The following is a 20209-nucleotide window of genomic DNA, read 5'->3' as shown; positions in this document are numbered from 1 at the left end:
TAGGATATTACTAACAATGAATCATCTAACAAAAGTGGCATGAAAGATATCATTGAAGTGATATATGACTGGAGAAGGAATGGTCCATTCTGGTAGAGAGAATGAGAGGTAAAAGATGATTACTCTGTATCCTTTGCTTATACACATGTAATGTCAAGAGACCTAGAGTATAGTTCCCAATATGTTTCATGGTCTCTCAGTGGATTACCTATAGAAGTAGATGGGCAAGAAGGGCTGCAGAAGTTGATATTTCGTCAGTAGTTTGTGATGTGTCCAGTTAGAAGGAGCACCCCCATTCAGCACACACCCACTGAGGTGCTGAAGTAAGTGAAAGTGGCCAGGATGGAGCAGAAAAGTCACTGATCTCAGAAACTGGCTATAGAACACTATAGAACAAAGGACACTCACCCTGGCCTCCAATGCACTCCCCCCCCCCACAAGATCATATTCTGTTTGCTTGATTTATTGTTTGTTGATTGCTTCTCCTTCCCCTGCCAAAAAACAAAAAACAAAACAAAACAAAACAAAACATTTGGCCCAGTAGAGCAAAATGTAACCTTAAAAGCTCTCCTCCACCAAGCTGTCTTCTATGCATAAGTTAAGGTCACACAAGATTCTTTGACAGTTATATCCACAGAAATAGCTTAGGTCAGCTATATTTATTATCACAAATCAACCAGAGCACAAAGCAAGTAGACACAAAGAAGATGTTGTTCAAAGAGGTCATATGGAAGACGGATTCTCTTTATGTGGTGAGGTGCTTTGGGTCCAGTCACTCTTCTGGATTTCATTTTCCCAAGTGCCATTTCAACTTCTTCATAAATCACATTGGGTATTAGGCCTCTCCACTATTTTTTTTTGCATGTGTGTGATGCAACACCATGTATACTCTTAAGTATTAAAGGATCACAGATTTAGACCTGAAGAGGAACTTAGGTGACATCTAGTCTGACACCATCATTTTATAGATGAAGAAAATGAACTCAACAGTAGTTGACATAGGTAACATGGAATGTAAATGGCAGGGCTAAAATTCAAAGCTAGGTAGGTCCTCTGACTCCAACTTTAGTGATCTTATCAATATTCCATTTTACTGCTTCTGCTGTCCTACACTATATTATTTTTTTAAAAGTTATATGTATACATATATGTATTGTGTGTATATATGTATGTGCATATATATATAATAAGCAGATATGCTGAGCACAGCATCTAGCACATAGAAAGTGCCTGATAAATATTTATTGTCTGCACACACACACACACACACACACACACACACGCACACACAAGAAAAAGAATCAAAGAAAAAGAGAGAGATTAGATAGGTGCTTTTTAAAAAAAACAAAGTTAAATTGCTCAGCAGCCACATCTGATTTTATATGCAATATTCTATACCTGTAGTCTCCTAAGAGGAGAGATGTCTTTTATCCTTGCTGTCCATGACCAAAGATTGTTGGACTTTTTTTTTGCAATGAATATTAGTTCAGCTGCCTTTTAGTGTTATTTTCATTTACATTACTGTAATCATTGTGTTCTCTTAGTTCTGTTTTCAGTGCTCTGCATCACTTCATGTTGGTCTTCATATTTCTCTGAATTCTTCATACTGGTTATTTCTGGTGCAATAATATTCAATTATGTTAACATTCCACAATTTATTCAGCCATTCTCTAGCCAATGACTACTCACTTTGTTTCCAGTGTTTTGCTACCAGGAAGAGTGCTTCTATAAATATTCTAATGTTTTTCTGTCTAAAGTAATATCTAGATACATTCATCTTAGTTAAAATAGGTTACAGAATCATAAATTTTCAGAATCTCAGAATTGGAAGGAACTTAAGCCATCTTAACCCAGTAAATGAATAACAAAAACCCAGTATGATAGACCTAATGAGGAAAGAAACAACCTATGCTCCATATCTTAGCTAAAAAGTCTATTGGAAGCACATTTATTGTTTTACAAGCATTTTGTTTTAAAGAAAGTTTTGGTTCAATAGAGTTCCTCCAGCTACATGGAGAATTTCTCTGACTCAAGCAATTTTCAACCCACATTTTTGTATCAACAAACAAAAGATGAAGGAATTCTACAGCAAGAAAAGGAGAAAAATGCCTGCAACTTGGGGTTCAAGCCTAGGCATTTGCAATAGATGTCCTTATTAGTAGAGAGAATGATTACTCAATATTTCATGCGAAGGGGTGAAGTAAGCAGAGCTTGGAAGGTGGAACTTTTTTTTTCTTACTTCTGGCTTCTAGAGAGGACTCCTGAAGTTTCGAGTTATCTTCAGGAAGTTATCTTTGGAGAAGAGAAAATCACTGGGAAGAAACCTAACTGTAGAGGAGCCAGAGCCCTGAGAATGTCCCTATTTCAAGCATACCATGTTAGAGACTTCTGGGAATTTCCCCTTGTGTATGAATGGGGACTCACTCTGTCTCTTGGTTGAGCTGAGATAATTCATTCCCCATGGGAGAGCTCATTCTCTCTGTATTGCTCAGCATATGCAAATCTGTATAACTTTTCTGATTTCTGTTTGCAATTGGGTTGTTTAAATGGGTTTATTTGCTATTCGCTATTGTGATGTTATTTGTGTAACTGGCATTTAGTGGGGAGTCAATCCTTCAGATATAGCTTGGAACATCCTTTCCCTCTTAAGGGATAAAGACCAGGAAAAAATTAATTGAAGCTAAAAAATAATTTCTTCTAAACTAATATTTAGGGTGGTAGATAGAATTCTAACCTGATATCCTCTTTGAGAGGGCAGAGGGGCTAGTTCTGTGGCCCCAATATCCTCCCCCTTGATACAGGAATCTCATTTTTCCTTGGAGAGGGTGATTGAGATTACAGAGATATTTATTTAAGCCTTCCTTTGAACTGTATTTTGACAACCCATGTGGACATACATATAACCAACATGGGCAACCTATGCTTCTTATACGCATGATTTTCGATGATGAATCTGAATGATTTACCGAAGAGAACAATGGTAATATGGGTACACCCTTGGGAAAGATTTGCCTTCTTTGAAAACTCCCTCTTTTGATCTGGTCAGTGGTTCTGACTTCACTAGGAATTAAGAAATTTCCTAAATTCTAATCTGGTCAATGATTCAAGAGAGATAATGAGATCAAGGATATTGTTACAGAACTAATTCTTGGAGGCCTTAGTTCTTAGTTCCATACTAACACATGCTCATCTAACCTTTGAACACTGCTAGTGAAGGAGAATCCATTTCTTTAGTCTCAAATCATCAACTGTCTTTTGGACATATTGAACTGGACGTTCCATAGGCATCTCAAATTCAAGGTGATCAAAATAGAACGCTTTGTCTTTCACCCCAAACCCTTCTCTCTTCCAAATTTTCCTATTACTATTGAGGGTATCACCTTTCTCTTAGACACTTAGGTTCTAAATCCATCATCCTTAACTCCTCACTCACACTTACCCCACAAGTGACAAGTCTTGTAATTTCTACCTTCAACACATCTCTCCTATATGTCACCTCTTCTCCATTCACGTTGCTGCCACCATGGTACAGCTCTCATCATTTCTCTGTGGACTATCACAATAGCCTGCAGATTGGTCTGCCTGTTTTAAGTCTCTCTCTCCTTCAATCCATTTTCCATTCAACCACCCAAGTGATTTTCCTAAAGTGAAGGTCTGACCATGGCACTCCTCTATTCATCTTATTAGTATTGATGTGACATTCTAATCTTTTAGGACACTCTTGGATTCTGATTCTCTTGTTTAGTATATTAACCTTTTCCCTCCTAGCTTTCAGTCGTGTTAAAATTTGATAAGTGTTACCTCTATGCTTGCAGATATTCTTATCCTTGTTCTGTGACTGGGAAATTGAGGCACAGTCAAGAGAAGTGAACTTACTTGAGGTCACACTCCCAGGATCCCAGCTAGTATTTTCTGACTCCAAAGATAGTGTTCTTTCTAGTATATCACTGCAATACCCCAGCAGCCTCCAAACTTGTACACTAGAGATAGGTCTGGGCTCTGAGCTGCAGAGTCCAAGCTTACTTTAGACTAGATACTGGTATAGCCCATAACCATTTTGCCGCCTCCTCTCTAGGCATACCCTGTACCCTGGGAACTCTTCAAATGCCCCAGTTTCTCACAAATGCCACATCAGGAATGTAGGTAGATCTGACAATTCTGCTTAGAGGCTACTAAAGGGTACCGCAGTTCACAGATATTGGGCCTGGAGTTCAGGAAGACCTGAATTCCATCCCAGCCTCAGATGTTCACAAGCTGTATGACCCTGGGCAAATCACTTTACCTCTGTCTGCCCCAGTTTTCTCATCTATAAAATGGGAACAATAATAGCACTTATTTCCCAGGGTTGTTGTGAAGATAAAATGAGGTAATATTTCTAAAGTGTCTAGCATGGTGCCTGGCATATAGAAGGTATTTAATAAATCTTTCCTTCTTCCTTCCTTCCTTTCTTTCTTTTCTTCTTTCTTCCCCTTCCTCCCTCCCTCCTTCCATTCCTTCCTCCCTTCCTTCCTTCCTTCCTTTCCTTCTCCCAGCTTGCTTCTCTACCCCCTCCCCAAACCCAGTTCCTGCTTTTTCCAGGCCCCTAGTTACCCAGCCCTGATTGTTCCCTGCAGGTGGCTTCAAAGGCCAAGTATGGGCCAATGTGGAAGACAATTATGGGCCCTTATATCAACGTGAATCTGGCCAGTCCATCACTGATGGAGCAGCTGATGAGGCAGGAGGGGAAGTACCCTATGCGTGATGACATGGCTCTCTGGAAGGCACACCGTGATATTCGAGGATTGACCTATGGGCCCTTCACCACGTGAGCTTGGAGACACAGGAATGGGAGGGGGCTTGGTCACTGCCGGCTTTAGTGGGCAGTAACCAACCAGGAGTACATTGGGAATGGATGAATGAATGAATGCATGAATGAATGAAGCTTTTATTAAGCACTTATGGTGTGCAAAGCACTGTGCTAAGAGAAAAGTAAGATAGTTCTTGCTCTCTAGGCAGATTTCAGCTGCAAGTCAGATGGAAAGTCCCATAGTCCTTAGGTTGCAGAGGCAAAGCAGATTGCCAAAGTCTTTTCTTTGATGTCATTTCCACTGATAAAATTGTATTGGTGTCTGATGTTGAACCATTTGATGGTACCGTGCAGTCCCAATGTAGTGGGACCAGGTGTGTGCCCATTGGGCCAGATACCAAGCCAAGAAAGGAGTGTCTAAGTTTCCTTTAGCAGAGGCTCAGAAGCCAGAAGTGTCCTGAGATCATAGACTTGGACCTGGAAATGAGTTTGGAGGTCATCTAGCCCAGAAAGGAAAACTAAGAGAAGTGGGACAATTAACCTAATGTCACATCCAGAGCCAGAATTGAAACCCAGGTCGTCTGACGCTGCATTTAGTATTTTCTCACTGTACCTTGCTGACTCCTCTGACAGTGTTTCTTTGATTGAAAACATACATTTTCAACTTGTGGTTGAAATCATGATTTAACATATCTGACTAAGGCTGTTAGAATGTAATATCACTTTAAGTCACTAGTCAGACTAGTATTTTATTAAAATTGATGAAAGTCATCAATTTTAATAAGAAAGAAATAGAAACTTTTACCGAAAGCCTATTCCTGTTAACAACAACTTAGATTTATTTAGTGCTTTGCAGCTAGGTGAGGCAGTGGATACAATGCCAGGTCGGGAGTCAGGAAGATTCATCTTCATGTGTTCAAATCTGGCCTCAGACACTGATTACCGGTGTGACCCTGGGCAAGTCACTTAACCTTGTTTGCCTCAGTTTCCTCATCTATAAAATGAGCTGGAGAAGGAAATGGCAAATCACTCCAGTATCTTTGCCAAGAAAACTCCAAACGGGGTCACGAAGAGTCAGACATGACCGAACAATAAAAATAGCTTTCCCCATGATAGCCGAATAAGGCACATCATGCGCCTGCTATTATTCCCATTTTAAAGATGCAGAAACAAAGAAGCCAATCTCATAACTAATAAGTGGGAAAGTGCAAATCCACTTCCTTTGATTTCTAGTCTAGTTAGCTCTCTGCAACACAGTGTCTCTGGCTGTCATTGCTTTAGGCTTAACTGTTTAGACTTAGAAGGTACACTCACAGGTACATTTCAGATGAGTCTGAAAGCTGTGCCAAGAGAATTAATTCAATTTGGGTTATTTTGTGTATCAGTAGCTGATGGAAATAGGACATAGAAGACTAGATCTAGAGCTCGAAGGACCTTGGAAGCCAAAGATACTCATTAAAATCATGGGGAAGGAGATCAGTGGATTTCCACTTAATAGGGAAGCAATCAGATATCTGGGGCATCATTTGACCAACAGGATCAAGAAGTTGTCCTTAAAAACAAATGTTTTGTTTTTGGTTACTGGACACCCCTGTCCTCTTCATGTCTCAGTCAGGAATAAAGGATCTCTTCTAATACTGAAAAGTGAGAATATTGAGTTACAGGGAAATTCTCCCATCTGTCCTTGCGTGGCTATTGTTAAACCTGTTGCTCAAATCCTTCCATGTTTCAGCAGCATCAGAAAGTAAGACTGATTTTTTACCTTGTATTTGAGGGAATAGTCTTTGGATTGCTACAGACAGGTCGTACAATTTTCTTTAACCCAATTTGGAGAGCCTCGGGTGGGAGAAGCATAATTTGGTTCATAAATAGCCCTCCAATTAGGCCAGCTAGGTGAGACAGTGAGTGGATAGAGTGCTGAGCCTGAAATCAGGAAGAACTGAATTCGAATTTAATCTCAGACACCTACTCCTGGTGTGATCCTGGCTAAGTCACTTAGCTTCTGTAAAATGGGAATAATAATAGCACTTACCTCCTAGGGTTATTGTGAGGATAAAATGAGATAAAATTTGCAAAGTGCTTTGTAAACCTGTAAGTGCTAGCTATTATTATCATCGTTATTATTATCTTAGGCTGGGCACAGCTTAGTAAATGCCTTCTCCATGAATGAATGGGAAATCATAAAATTGAGTTCCTACTATAGTCCTTGGCTTGTTATGACCTACTTAGAAAGTTTTTCTTAAAATTTTCCATGAACACATTGTCTCTCAGAATGGTAAGGAACCTTGATAATCATGATTTCTCTCATTTTACATGTCTCAAATATATGAATTATTAAAGAATAATCTCTATCCTACTGTGAGATCTTAAGCAAAAACCATGTTTAGATAGGGTTTTTTTTTTTAAAAAAACAGAAAGCATTTTAACAAAAAAAATTTTGATTTAAAAATTTTAAACCTTTTCCTCCTCTCCCTCTCATTCCTTATCCTGATAGGGTGGGAATTTGGGGATCAAGTCCTGAGTGTCTTCTTTTTAAGAATGAATACTTCAGTAGGCAGCTGAGTGGTACAGTGGATAGAGCTCAGAGCCTGAAGTTAGGAAGACCTGAGTTCAAATATGACCTCAGACATTTTGATTCTAGGCAAGTCACTTAACCCTGTTTGCCTTAGTTTCTTCATCTATAAAATGAGCTGGAGAAGGAATGGCAAACCATTCTATTGTCCCTGTCAAGAAAACTCCAAATGGGGTCACAAAGAGTCATGCACAGTTGAAAATGACTGAAAAACACTTTAGTAGGCAAGCCTTTCGGAGCTTGATCTCCCTGAGTAGATGGGGATATGCAGAGGCTGACAGAATGGATGGGTGATGGTGGGGTGTGGGGAAGATGTTTCCTGAATGCGCCCCCCTCTCTTCCCTTCCTCTACCCTTGCATATTAAGATAATGTTAGTGCTCACGGCCTCTCAGTTTCCTAACCTGGGTAATGAGTGTTTTGGATTAGATTGCTTTATAAGGTCTTTTCTACCTCTAACTGCTCTAGGAACTGAGACCTCAGGCACTATTCCTCTTTGTCCCTTAAATCAAATCCATGTTATTCATGCCCATCTCCTACCCTGCATTCCACATACCTGTTCCATTCTCCATTCCCATGCAGGCCCCTATGATCCTCTCACCCCCTCTACCTCTCTCCATTTGCCCTATGCTTTTGCCACCCACAGGCAAGGGGAACAGTGGTACCGGCTTCGTCAGACTCTGAACCCTCGGATGCTGAAGCCATCTGATGCTGCCCTGTATACAGATTTCCTGAATGATGTGGTCGGGGACCTGCTGATTCGACTAGAAGAAATTAAGGCAGAGAGCCCTTCAGGGGACCGGGTGCCTAATGTTGCTCACCTGTTTTATCTCTTTTCCTTGGAAGGTATTTGGGGGTAGAGCATCAGGGTGAGGAGAAGGAGGCTGAGATTCAAGGGGAGGGGTGGTAACCACCACCTTCCATTGTGGAAGTTCCTTGTGCCCATTTGTCTACTCTTTCCTACTTCTCTTCTGATAAATCTAGCTGTTTCGTACATCCTGTTCGAGAAGCGAATTGGATGCCTGAAGCCGACCATCCTACCTGATACAGAAATCTTCATAAAGTCTGTGGAGCTCATGTTCAAGAACTCTCTCTTTGCTATTTTCCTGCCAGAGTGGACCCGTCCCTACCTTCCTTTTTGGAATCGTTATTTGGAAGGCTGGGACAACATCTTCTCTTTTGGTGAGGGGGCAGGAACTGGGGCTGGGGTTTGGAATCAGAATGACCATTATGGGAAGGGTGTCAGGGACCTCAGTGCTGGTCCATCCTTCTCTTGCATATTGCCATCAGGACAAGATCCCTGGGAGCCCCTGACTAGTCCCAGGGACCAAAGGGAAGTCATCTGCAGGGGATTTGATTTGAGGTGATGGCCTTGGTCCATGGAAACTACACACCCTTGACCTCTCCTTTCTTACTACTCTGTGGTCTTTGTAGGGAAGAATATGATTGAACAAAAGCTCAAGGAGGTGGAGGCTGAGCTGAAGGATGGGAATTCTGACAAGGTCCAGGTTTCTGGCTACCTGCATTTTCTGCTCTCCTCTGGACAGCTCAGTCCCGATGAGGCCATGGGTAGCTTGGCTGAATTGCTCTTGGCTGGAGTGGACACGGTGGGTTTGAGGGCCTGTGTGGGAAACTAGGAAACCTAAATCACAAATTGGATGAACTCTTCTATCCTCTGCCTCCAAATCCCTTAAGGTGATTTGGTTGTTTAGGTCTTTTGGTGCAATCCTTTCCTAACTATGGGGAGGTCAACACTGAAACCGTCCAAAATTAGCTTACTTTGGCTTTTAAACTATTATGACTATGTGGTGAAAAAGGCATTGGACCGCAAGACAAGGGACCTGGGTTCATGTCTTTTTAAAAATTTTGCTTATTTCTAATTTATTTATTTTTAACATTTTTTCTTTTTAAATTTTGAATTAAAAATTCTCTCCCTCTCCCCTTCCCCTCTTCCACCCACTGACAAGGCAAGCAAAATGATATCAATTATACATGTGAAATCATGCAAAACATATTTCCATATTAGCCATATCACAATAAGCAAAAAAACATAGAAAATTATACTTCAATTTATACTCATAGTTCATCAGTTCTCTCTTTTGAGGTAGATAGCATTTTTTCATCATGAGTCTTTTGGATTTATCTTGGATCATTGTATTGATCAGAGTAGCCAAGTTTTTCATAGCTAATCATCATTACATACTACTTACTGTTACTGTGCACAATGATCTCCTGGTTTTGCTCACTTTACTTTGCATCAGTTTGTATGAGTCTTGCTATATTTTTTTTTCTGAAACCATCCTCTTCATCATTTTTATAGGACAATACTATTCCATCACAATCAGATGCCACAACTTGTTCAGCAATTCCCCAATTGATGAGTGTCCTTTCATTTTCTAATTCTTTGCCACCACCAAAAGAACTGCTATAAATATTTTTGTACATATGGATCCTTTTCCTTTTCCTTTGATCTCTTTAGGGTACAGACTTAATGGTGCTATTGTTGGGTTAAAGGGTATGCTCTTTGGGCATAGTTCCAAATTGTTCTCCAGAATGGTTGAACCAGTTCACAACTCCACTAACAGTGTATTAGTGTATCAATTTTCCTTCATCCCATCCAGCATTTATCATTTCTGATACGTATGGTGGTACCTCAGAGTTGTTTTAAATTGCATTTCTCTAATCAATAGTGATGCAGAGCATTTTTCCATATGACTATAGATAGCTTTGATTTCTTCTTCTGAACAGCACCTATTCATATCCCTTGACCATTTATCAATTGGGAAATGGTGCTTATTTTTATAAATTTGATTCAGTTTCCCATATAGAGAAAGGAGGCCTTTATCAGAGAAACTTGCTGTAAAATTTTTTTATGTTACTTCATTGTTCATTATACCTTTTAGCAAAATGTAGTTTCCCTGATTATCTCTTTTAATTGGGTCTTTTTTTTTGTTTTTGCTTTGTTGGAGATCATGATTGCTACCCCTTCCTTTTTTACTTCAGCTGAAGCATTATAGTTTCTGCTCTAGCCCTTTGCTTTAACTCTATGAGAGTCTTTCTATTTCAAGTGCATCTCCTGTAAACAACACATTGTTGGATTCTGGTTTCTAATCCATTTTGTTTTCCATTTCCATTTTATAGGTGAGCTCATCCCATTCACATTCATAGTTATGATTACTAACTGTGTATTTCCCTGTATCTTATTTTCTTCTATTTATCCTCCTCTCTCTTTTTATTCTGTCCCTCCTCAAAAGTCTGTTTTACTCCTTACCACTGCTTCCCTTAATCTTCCCTCCCTTTTGTCATCCCACCCCGCTCCAATATCTCTCATCCCTTTCCCCTCCTATTTCACTGTTGGGTAAAGTAGATTTCTATACTTGTGTATATATATTCTTCTCTCTTTGAACAGATTCAATGAGAGTGAGGTTCAATCATTGCCCACCCCCTCATTTTTCTCTGCACTATTAAAGCTCTTCCTTGCATGCATCTTTTATGTGAGAAAATTTCCCCCATTCTCCCTTTCCCTTCTCCCTTCTCCTAGTGCATCTCTCTGTCTCCATTTTTTTAATATCATTCCAACATAATTGATGCATACTCATGCCCTCTATGAAGACTCCTTCTAACTGCCTTAATAATGATAAAGTTCTTAGGAGTTACCCTTCCATATAGAAATATAAACAGTTTAATTTTATTAAATTCCTAATGATTACTGTGTCATATTTACTTTTTATGCTTCTCTTGAGTCTTGTGTTTGAATGTCAAATTTTCTATTCACCTGTGGTCTTTTAATCAGGAATGCTTGAAATTCCTCTATTTCATTAAGGATGCACTTTTTCCCCTGAAGGATTATGCTTAGTTTTGCTGGGTAGGTTATTTTTGGTCGTAATCCTTGCTCTTTTACTTTTTTAAATATCACTTTTCAAGCCCTTCACTCCTTTAACATAGAAGCTGCTAAATGTTATGTATTGCTGATTGTGGCTTCATCATATTTGAATTGTCTCTAGCTGTTTACAGTATTTCCTTCTTGACATAGGAGCTCAGGAATTGGGCTATAATATTCTTGGGAGTTTTCATTTTGAAAGTTCTTTTAGGAGGTGATTTGTGGATTCTTTCAATTTCTATTTTACTCTCTGGTTCTAAGATATCAGGGCAGTTTTCCTTGATAATTTCTTGAAATATGATGTCTAGGCTCTTTTTTTGATCATGACTTTCATGTAGTCCAATAATTCATTTAAGAATTTAAGATCTCTCCTTAATTTGTTTTCCAGGTCAGTTGTTTTTCTGATGAGATATTTAACTTTTTTCCACTATTTAAATAATTTTTTAAACTTTATTTTATTATTTCTTGATGTCTTAGGGAGTCATTAGATTCCACTTGCCCAATTCCAGTTTTTAAGGAATTATTTTCTTCAGTGAGCTTTTGCATCTCTCTTTCAATTTGGCCAATTCTGCTTCTCAAGGACTTCTCTTCTTCAGTTAATTTTTGTGCCTCTTTTACCATTAGGTCAAGTCTATTTTTAAGGTATTTTCCTTAGTATTTTTTGTGCCTCTTTTACCAAGATATTAATTCTCTTTTCATAATTTTCTTGCATCACTCTTATTTCTTTCCCTAATTTTTCCTCTACCCTTCTTAGTTTTCTTTCTTTCTTCCTTCTTTCCTTTCTTCCTTCCTTCCTTCCTTTCTTTTTTTTGTGAGGCAGTAGGGGTTAAGTGACTTGCCCAGGGTCATACAGCTGGTAAGTGTTAAGTGTCTGAGGCTGGATTTGAACTCAGGCCCTCCTGACTCCAAGGCTAGAGCTCTATTCACTGCGCCACCTAGCTGCCACACCTTCTTAGCTTTCTTTAACGCTTCTAGGAATTCTTGTTGGGCTTGGATCCAATTAGTACTTTTCTTTGAGGCTTTGCTTGTATCTGTTTTGACATTGTTGTCTTCTTGAGATTGTGTCTTGGTCTGCCTTCACAGTAGCTTTTTATGGTCAAGTTCTTTTTCTGCTGTTCACTCATTTCCCCAGCCTATTTCTTGACTTTGAACTTTATGTTAAAGCTGGACTCTGCTCACCTGGGGGTGGAGAGGTACTGTCTTAAGCTTTAGGCTTTTTCATGTTGCTGTTTTCAGAGCTAGTTCTGGGGGTCTGTAAGTTTTTGGTTTTTCCAAGGTGGTGTGATCTGGAGAGAGATATGATTCCTGCTCTCCTGGTCTGTGCTCTGGTCTTTACCTAGGAAAGGACCCTGCTCCCTTGCAGCCATAAACTCTAATACTCCTTTCTGACTTTGAACTTCAACCAGGGCCTCGGCTCCCTTGTGACTGAACACAAGTATTCTTTCTGTCCTGGAACTGTGACCCAGAACTGCTTATGGGCAATAGAGTTACCAATGAGCATCAGCTGCATCTAGTGCCAGCAAAGAGTCCTCTGTAATTTCTTTCTGACCGCTTGTCTGACCCTTTTACTATCTCTGGACTGAAAGCTCCTGAAGCTGCTAATGCTGTTGAAGCCACCTCTAAGGCCTACCTGCTGGTGTTGTCCATGTGCTCCCATCCTGGTATCACAGACCTTTCCTGCTGACCTCCTAAGTTGTTTTAGGCTGGAAAATGTCTCACTCTGAACTGTTGCTGCTCCAAATTTCTATTTGAAGCATTATTTTAAAATTGTTTGGAGGGGAATGTTAGGAGAGTTTGACTGGGTTGCTGCCTCTAATCTGCCATCTTGACTCTGCCTCCAAGTTCATGTCTTGATCCTACAATTAACTTATTGTAGACGACCTTGGCCAAGTCACTTGTCCTCTTCAGGCCTCAGTTTCTTCATCTGTAAAATAAAGGACTTGATGATCTCTAAGGTCCCTTAGAGCTCTAGTTTTCTGCTACTGTTTTTAAAGACACCTCCCCCCCCACCTCCTGCCAAGAAATAGAGTATCCACAACCTCCTTCAATTATTTGTTTTAGGGCTTACTTTTCCCAACAGTCAGGAAATTCTTTCTGAGTTTGATAAGATTCTTTCTTGTTAAAATATAAGTATATTCCTTCTTGGTCAGTCCTGTGCTGAGTCAGTGGACAACTATGCAGCTGGTGCTATCCTCAGGACAAGTGTTCATATATTTAGTCTTTCTCTGCCTTCTTTTATGAGGCAGCACAGAGGTGTAGAAGGAGGGTCAGACCTGGAGTCAGGAAGACCTGGGTTCAGATCTCATCTCTGATACGAGTTGGATGACCACGGGAAAATGGCTTCTCTGAATCTCAGATTCCTCATCTGTAAAGCAAGGATGATAAAAATACCTGCAGGATTTGTCTCAGTGGTTATCAAAAGAGATGAAGTTCTATTAAAATGGCAGCTGTATACACCCTTTTCTTTAAGTAAGGCAAAAGCAGCTCCTTCAACTTTTCAACACAGGACCGTTCCTTTAGACAGTTTGTCAACTGTTTCCTGGACTATCTCTTCAGTTTCTCCCTTTGTTTATACACACACATACACACACACACACACACACACACACACACACACACACACACACATAGTTCCAAAAGTCTTGGGGCACCTTTAAGGTTTATTGACTTAAAACTGCATATGCACATATATGAAGTGTTATAGGTATGCATATGTGTGTATACATATTTGTATTGATATCTTTTATTTATATATCTGAATATATATTTATATATGTTTATATATTCTGAATATATCCTGCTCCCACCCAGTGAATCATGTAACAAAGAAAAAAAATAGTTTGGCAAAACCAACCAAAATATCAACCATGTCTGATAGCATATATAATATTGTACACCCATAGGCTCCCGCCTCTGTGGAGATTTCTCCAGATTTTTTAAAGTGTGAAGATCAAATTGGATACCATAATCTGATAAGCATCTAACCCAGGGGTTGGGAACCTGTGGCCCCAAGGCCACATGTGACCCTCTAGGTCCTCAAGTGCAGCCCTTTGACTGGATCCAACTTCACAGAACAAATCCCCTTAGGATTTGTTCTGTAAAACTTGGAATTTGTCAAAAGGGCTGAACCCAAGGCTCTCTAACCAGTAGAAAATTATTTTCTGATTCTTGCTCATGATACTTCTTTTAAAATTACTCTTCTCATTGTATGAGGTGGCACAGTGGGTAGAGTGCCAGGGCTAGAGTGAAGAAGGCCTAAATTCAAATCCAACCTCAGACACTTCCTAACTGAGTGACTCTAGGCAAGTCACCTGACCTTTGTTGGTCTCAATTTCCTCATCTGTACAATGGGGATGATAATAGCACCTATCTCCCATGGTTGTTATGAGGATACAGTGAGATAATTATAAAGTACTTAGCACAGTGCCTGATACATAGTTAGCACTATATAAATGTTAGTAATAAAAATAATGATTATTACTTTTTTAAACATGAATAACTGAAGCATCATCTTCAGGTTGTGGTCTGCTCTGACCCCTTGTATCTTCATTTGCCATACTAATGTATAGAAGCCCTAAGGTCAGAATCTTGTAGCAGTAAAGGCTTTTTTGGAGTACTGGAGTCAGAAAATCTGAATTTGAGGGTTTCTCACATATAAGCTGTGAAACTTTTTTTTTATTAATTTATTTTGATTTATCAACTATCACTTCCATAAGCTTTTGAGTTTTAATTTTTCTCCCCCTCCCTCTCCACTTACCTCCCCAAGATGATGCACAATCTGTTATAGGCTTTACATATACATTCCTATTAAACATATTTTCACATTAGTGATGTTGTAAGGAAGAATTAGAACCAATGTGAGGAAACACAAGAAAGAGGAAACAAAACAAAACAAGAAAAAAATAGCAAATAGTATGCTTTGATCTACATTCAAACTCCATAGTTCTTTCTCTGGATATGGATAGCATTTTCCATCATGAGACCTTTGGAGATGTCTTAGAACCTTGCATTGCTGAGAAGGGCTAAGTCTATCAACGTTAGTCATTGCACAATGTGGCTGTTACTGTGTACAACATTTTCCTGGTTCTGCTCACTTCACTCAGCATCAGTTCGTACTTACCAGGTTTTTCTGAAGTCTGCCTGCTCATCCTTTCTTATAGCTCAATAGTATTCCATTACATTCATATACCACAACTTGTCCAGCCATTCCCCAATGGATGGGCATCCCCTCCATTTCTAATTCTTGGGCACAGTAAGAAGAGCTGCTCTAAATATTTTTGTACATGTGGGTCCTTTTCCCATTTTTATGATCTCTTTGGGATACAGCCCTAGAAGTGTTATTGCTGGAGCTGTGTAACTTGTTACTGCAAGTCACTTAGACTCTGAGCCTCAGTTTTCTTACCTGTAAAATTGGGGAGTATTAATAATACTTGCACCACCTACCTCCCAGGAGTTATGGGAGGAAAATTAGACTCTACCCATTCCTCCAAATGACTTCAGCCAGCTAGCCCTCTCATCTGCCCACTTTCTTATAGCCACCCTCACTCAATCTTGGACAGCCCTTTCATGTCATCTTCCTTGACTCTGCTTCCTCCTAGACTTCCAACACATTGACTTGGGCCCTTTACCACCTGGCTCAGGATCCAGAGATCCAGGAAGCCCTGCACAAGGAGGTGGTGGGGGTGGTGCCTCCTGGGAAGATACCACAATACAAGGACTTCGCCCACATGCCCCTGCTCAAAGCAGTGCTTAAAGAGACTCTTCGGTATGATCCTCAGGCTTTGAAGTGGAGGAGGGCCTAAGAAAGACCAGAATGGAGAGGATGGAGGGGAAGGCCTAAGGGTGAATGGAAAGTTGGGTATAGCAGTAGGAGCCTGGACATGGGAAATAGGGACCTGATTGGAAAGAAGGAGGTGGGAGGGAAGAGAAGGGGCAATGGGAAACTGATTCTGAGGAACCAAGGGGAGTGGGAGGTGAGGAAGAACATTTCCCTGCCTCCTTCCCAAGTCATGCCCCTGACTCCCTTTTCCCATAGCCTCTATCCTGTTGTCCCCATAAACTCGAGAATCAACACAGAGAAAGAAGTCATAGTAGGAGACTTTCTCTTCCCCAAGAATGTGAGTGGGGCTGGAGTCATGGGAGGTGGACAGATTGAGGTTGGGAATTGGGTACCTGGGGTGGGGATGCTAGAATTAGGAAGAGGGTACCCATTAAGAAGAGCAGTGCCCATGAGTTCAAAGTGTTTCTGGGCTGCATGGATGCCTTCAACTCACCAGATTCAGAGCTAGAAGGTACTTCAGAGGTCATATTAAAGAAGTTAGGTGGTACAATGAATTTGGAATCAGGAAGACCTAAGCTCAAACCCTACCTTAGCTTTGTGACCCTGGGCAAATGTTTGAACTTTTCTCAGCTTCAGTCTTCTCATCTGTAAAATGAGGATAATAATAGCAGGGTTGCTATGAGGATCAAATAAGGTAACATATGTGCAGCAGCTTTTCAAAACTTAAAGTGCTGCATAAATATTATCATTATTATTTTTGTTGTTACTGTTAGTGGAGTAGTTATAATTTAGTCCATCCCTCCCCCTCCTCTCCCCACCTCGTTTTACTGATGAGAAATTTTAGGCCAAGAGACTTGTGGCTTATCCAAGTTTACCCAGGTAGTAATAAAGCTGGGCTTCTAAGCTAGGTTATGTGACCCCCCCAATACAGCCCTCTTTCCACTATATCTCATTGTCCTCTTCTGTTATTCTTCTGCAGACCCAGTTTGTGTTGTGTCACTTTGCAATGTCCCGGGACCCAGACAACTTTCCATCTCCCATGAAGTTTCTGCCACGGCGATGGCTACGGAAAAACCGGATTGGGTCTGTGGGAGGCAGCCATGCCTTTGGCTCCTTACCCTTTGGTTATGGGGTCCGATCCTGTCTGGGCCGTCGAGTCGCTGAGCTTGAGATGAATTTGGTGCTATCAAGGGTAAGAGATGGTGGAAACTGGTGGAGGGAGTAACGGGAACTGTGGCTAATGGAGGAGAGAATCAAGGACAGAAGAGGGATGGGCAGGTTTAAGGGAGGAGGAATCAGGATACAGGTGAGGAATAGGAGGGGTTGATATAGGGAAGAACTGGGGATAGGGGAGAGATAGGGACTGGTTAATAGAGGGGACATACAACCAGTGACAGAAGAGAGATGGAGAGGGGGTTAATCGAACAGGAAATCAGGGATAAAGGTGGGGGAAGGAGTGGTTAATGGAACCACTGAGGGAACAAGAAATGAGGATGGATAGAGAGTTGATAAAAGGAGAACTTTGGATAGGGCAGAATGAGGGCAGTTGATAAAGGAGAGAATCAGGGACAGCATAGGAATAGGAGCATTAATTGATGGGGGAGCCAGGGACAGGGGAGGGACTGGTAAGGATTAATAGAGAAGGGATTAAGAGACAATGGAGGAATGAGGGTAGTAGTGGTGGGAATGGAAAGGGCCAATGGGAAGAGGATTCACAATAAAGGTCAGTAAAGGAAGTGGGTGGGTATTTGTGGAGGTGGGAGCTAGAGGCTAGAGGAAAATGGGATTTGGAACTGGGTTGTTGGAAAATGGACTTATTTTGAGAGGGATATTGAAAGTGGCCACAGGGAGGCAGTTCTGAGGTGAATCCCTTAGAGGGATTACAGTGGTTTAAGCCCCAGGAAGGAAGGCTTTATGGAAGGCACTGGGGGGAGTAGACAAAGGAAACTAGGTTGAAGTCACTAATTACTTTTTACCCTCCCCTCATTTGTTCCTCAGATGATCCAGCAATACGAGATATCTCTAGCTCCTGGAATGCAGAAAGTGTACCCTTTGGCACGAGTCGTCTTGGTGCCTGACAAGCTAGTTGGCCTGTGCTTCCAGAAGAGGCACCCCTGAGTCATGGGGCACCTTCTTGTTCTTAACTAGCCCAGACCTTAGCTCCTGCTGTGTATTTGGCATGCTTTGCCAGTCCTAATTGTAATGGACTCTTACCTGAAAGACACACGATGAGCACAGGGTACCTCCTGAAAATCTGGACGACCAAACTCTTGGGTTCTTCTTTGTTGGTGCCTGCTCATATCTCCCTTCTTTGATGTCCTTGGTCCATGGAAACACAACTAATAAAATGACTTTCAGTGATGCTGGAATCTGTTTATAACATGTCTCAGTCCTCTCCCTTCTGCTTTCCCTCTCCTCACCTCCACAGGCCTGGTGATAATAATAACAATATCTTACATTGGCATAGATGTAGCAGTTACTTTTTGGTCTCACTATCCCAGAGTAAAACCAGATACATCTCTTCCTCAGGGTTCTAGGGGTACCACTGAGGGGTTAGGATATCTCTTCTCTACTACTATGAATTTAAGTACCCGTTCCAGGTATGTTCTTTCTACAACAACCAATGACAAAGTGCAGTTTGTGTAACAAGTTAGGATCAATCAGCTTTTGTAATGGGATATTTACTTCAAAGATATATCAAGATCAGAAATACAATCATTTCACCCCCAGCCCCACCCCAACACCAGAGGGATCCACTCTTCTTTATACCACTTCAGTCTCTGGAGAGAGTGGGTTCAGACAATGCAGTTTCTGTATAGCATGGACCCTATTAATCTCTCATTCAAATGCAGCATCACTTCTGGATGAACATTCAGCTCAGCTACTCCTAGGCTGGGTGGCTGGAGATCTTAAGAGTCTTCCTCAGGCCCAAAGCATGGCTGATCTCAACACCCAGGATGGTCTCGACATTGGGATTCATGGACCTCAGGTAGCTCACTTTCCTGACCTGTTAAAAAACTCACTTGTAACCTTCAGATGAATCCTTTTTACCTGATATGAAGGAGCAAACACCATGGCAAAGAACCAAGGACTATTCAGTGTTGACATGTTGACCTTAGATAGGGAGGGCCTAAGGCCTATCCCCTAATAGCAATATCTCTATTCTCTCACCAGAATACCATTAGCAGGAAGGAGTCAACTGAAAGGAATAAGGACAGGGCTGAGTAGTGTCATCTGAATGTCCCCCAGATCTGGCTATGCAGCTGTAGCCAATCGAAGGGATTCCTCATCACAATATGGTTAGCAGACAGGAACCAACTATAGAATTTCCACATGAGAAATTACTTCAACAACACTCTTTGCAGGCTCAGAAAGGCTGGGCTCAGTGGACAGTTCTGTGTTACTTAGTGTTTTCAGTTTGGCAAAACATTGAATGTTTCTTTCACTTAGAAACATACAATTTTAGAACTAGAAAGGATCCTAGATTAGTAACATTCCCTTTGCACTCAATCCCCCAGTACTGTAAGGTTGACTCCCCAGAGAGATAACTGTTACCTCAAGTTCAAGGGGCAACAATTTGGGTTGGGTCCTAACACTGTAGCTCATGAGCCCCCAGTGGAGTACTTCTCATTAATAATCAGACAATAGACTTAATTATCTCTTAGAAAACACATTTACTTGAATGGCATTGCAAAAACAGCAGTTGCAAAGTATTCCCCCCAGAAACTGAGATAACGCTCTCCTACAAATACATAGTTTATAGTGTGGTGAAGGGTGGGTATAAATCTATATTACGATGGTAACGAGACACTCATGTAAGGGAACATATGGCCGAAGTAGCTCATAACTGGAACTGCAAGGCTTTGATATCCTTTCTTTATATAGAGAATCCTTACCAAGTTCACTATTAGGCACAGGATCAGTGATGTATGAGTTACTTTGCTGACTCCTCAAACGGTACAACATGTCATTTGGATGGGTGACCCAGCTAACCCCTCATAGGGCATGGATGGGCATATCAATGCTGGCCTGGGTCAGACAGATCACTTAGCTGCTGAACTGGCAGATTCAACTGACTCTTCACCCTGATCCCTCTGGTGTTGGGGTGGGGCTGGGGGTGAAATGATTGTATTTCTGATCTTGATATATCTTTGAAGTAAATATTGCAGGGTGTCTTTGCAAGTTTATCTGCT

At 40.9% G+C, this 20209-nt stretch overlaps 1 protein-coding gene across 1 annotated transcript in view; it reads left to right on the top strand.

The window, feature by feature from the left end:
- Positions 1–18385, top strand: part of LOC114051466 (sterol 26-hydroxylase, mitochondrial) — a 36491-nt gene extending 18106 nt beyond the window's left edge. Inside the window, 8 exon segments of the mRNA XM_027873858.1 lie at positions 4614–4804; positions 8003–8202; positions 8341–8538; positions 8791–8963; positions 15835–16001; positions 16272–16353; positions 16996–17208; positions 18015–18385. Coding sequence (XP_027729659.1) covers positions 4614–4804; positions 8003–8202; positions 8341–8538; positions 8791–8963; positions 15835–16001; positions 16272–16353; positions 16996–17208; positions 18015–18134 — 1344 coding nt within the window. The 3' untranslated portion in view covers positions 18135–18385.
- Positions 18386–20209: the final 1824 nt, after the last annotated feature.

Source organism: Vombatus ursinus, unplaced genomic scaffold (assembly GCF_900497805.2).
Source record: "Vombatus ursinus unplaced genomic scaffold, bare-nosed wombat genome assembly UNPS02014802.1, whole genome shotgun sequence".
Classification (NCBI taxonomy): domain Eukaryota; kingdom Metazoa; phylum Chordata; class Mammalia; order Diprotodontia; family Vombatidae; genus Vombatus; species Vombatus ursinus.
Note: the sequence above shows the minus strand (reverse complement) of the source record. Positions and strands in the feature narration are given on the sequence as shown.